The following is a 2,073-nucleotide window of genomic DNA, read 5'->3' on the forward strand; positions in this document are numbered from 1 at the left end:
ATCAGACTAAAACCAACAGAACATTATCAGGTCAGAACCAACAGAACATTATCAGACTAGAACCGATAATGTTCTGGTTCCTGCAAAGGATGAATGTGTCTGTGAGGAGGTTCTATCATCAGAACCAGAATATAAAATTCAGATTTCCATTATCATTAGTGTATAAAATAAGAACCACGCTGTGTTCTGGTTCTTGCAGAGGATGAGTGTGATGAGGTTCTGCAGCAGCAGCAGGAGGAGAAGGAGGAGCAGCTGGAGGAGGTCAGCAGGGGGCTGATCATCAGGGAGGAGCAGCTGTTCAGTCAGGACAACCCCAGCGAGGAGGAGGAGGACCAGCTGCAGAGAGACTTTGAGGCTCTCAGACTGAAGATATGTATGGCTATTGACAACACCTTCACCTCCTCTACTTCCTCCTTGGAGCACCTGGAGGTCCTGAGAAGTGCTGTGGCCTCTATCCAGCAGCAGGAGGAGCAGGACCGGCGGTGGGTGGGGTGTCTGGAGGACAGAGTCCCAGTGTGGCGTCCTCAGAAGTGTCTGAGCACTCACAACAGTCTGCTGCAGAACATGGTGCAGTCCAGACTGAGGAAGGGCTCAGAGGAGGAACCAAGTGGAACCGACGGACTGTCCTCACCTGTGAAGAAGGAGGTGAGTAATGAACCACAGTAATAATGGGACAGGAGACGCGTCACTAAGTACCGGTAAGAGTACGTAAGTACGTCTGTTAAGGAGAACTTAACGTACCTGTACAGGTCTGTGGTATGGAGAACTTATATTACTAACAAACCTGTGCTGGTGTACCTAAACAGGTGTGTGATATGTCACTAATGTGGTATATGTCATTAACGTACCTGTGCAGGTGTGTGGAATGGGGAAGCGGGTGAAGGAGGACCTGCTGACGGTGGTGAGGACAGTGAAGGACTGCTACCCTCCACAGGTGGACATCCTGAACCTGTATGCTGGACTGTACCATCAGGGCTTCTCTGTCCGGCTGAGGGAACTCACTGATTCTGGTCTTGACATTGAGGACTGTAGCTACCTGTTGTTCTGGGTCAACCAGTACTACCCACAGTGAGTCCTAGCTGACTGGGTTCAGAGGTTCTGATCCAGAGATCTGGATCCAGTCTCATGGTTTCTGTTTCCTCCTCCAGTGAAATATTGAACCATAAAGAGCTGGAGGGAAAGATAAAGACGGCCTGTCTGGGTTCTCTGCTGCTGCAGGACCATCTAAACCACCTGGAGGACCAGTACCTGACCCACAAAGAGGTGAATGCTTCTTGAAGTCGACTTTGACCCCTTTTCCACCAAGAGTTCCACCTGGTGCTGAATCTCTCTCAGCCAGGAAAACTGGTTGCAGTGCGGCACCAACACTCGGAGCGCTTTGTACCCAGACAGATATGTCTTCCTTATCCGTTTCACGGTTCTCAAATTGAACCAACTCTGAACCAGAATTAGGACCAGACCAGAACATAGTACAAGGGTCACATTGGTGGAAAGGGGGGTTTAAGGGTTCAGAGACGGTTAGGTGGATGAATGTATGTCCAGACTTTCTGAAGTTCTGTAAAAATAATGTTTTGTGTTTCTGGAATATTTGGAAACATCACATATGTGTTCTTTATCTGTGCTTTAAAGAACATAACTGCTCGCAGGTCGACCGATATTCATCAATATCTCATCTTTTATCTATAATAATAGTGTATAATATCTAATGTAACAGCAGCAAACCTGCAGCTTCTTTAAAGTGTGGTTTTCTGTAGTGTACAACCTGAAAGTAAAAGGTGTGTTTTATTAATAAACTGATCACATGAGATATTGATCACAGTGGCATTGAACAAATGCAGATCAATATTTCTGTTGAAGTATTATTAAAGTGAATGTTCGTTTTCCTTCAGGACCAAATGAAACTGTGGCTGAACACTGCTCTGAAGAAAGAGGTGGAGAGCTGGCTGAGCGGCAGCACACCTGAACTCATCGACCAATACCTCTTCAGCCCGCTAGCTATAGACGTCATACAGGTGAGATACAGTCAGTGCAGGTGAGATACAGTCAGTACAGGTGAGATACAGTCAGTACAGG

General features: G+C 46.9%; 1 protein-coding gene across 1 annotated transcript in view; it reads left to right on the forward strand.

The window, feature by feature from the left end:
- Positions 1-199: 199 nt before the first annotated feature.
- Positions 200-2,073, forward strand: part of LOC118340348 (tumor necrosis factor alpha-induced protein 2-like) — a gene marked incomplete at both ends in the record, with an annotated part of 3,213 nt that continues 1,339 nt past the window's right edge. The window contains 4 exon segments of the mRNA XM_035678245.1: positions 200-645; positions 857-1,068; positions 1,149-1,263; positions 1,890-2,012. Of these exon segments, the coding sequence (XP_035534138.1) occupies positions 200-645; positions 857-1,068; positions 1,149-1,263; positions 1,890-2,012 (896 nt within the window).

Source organism: Morone saxatilis, unplaced genomic scaffold (assembly GCF_004916995.1).
Source record: "Morone saxatilis isolate NCDOM2014 unplaced genomic scaffold, NCSU_SB_2.0 Contig7, whole genome shotgun sequence".
Lineage (NCBI taxonomy): Eukaryota > Metazoa > Chordata > Actinopteri > Moronidae > Morone > Morone saxatilis.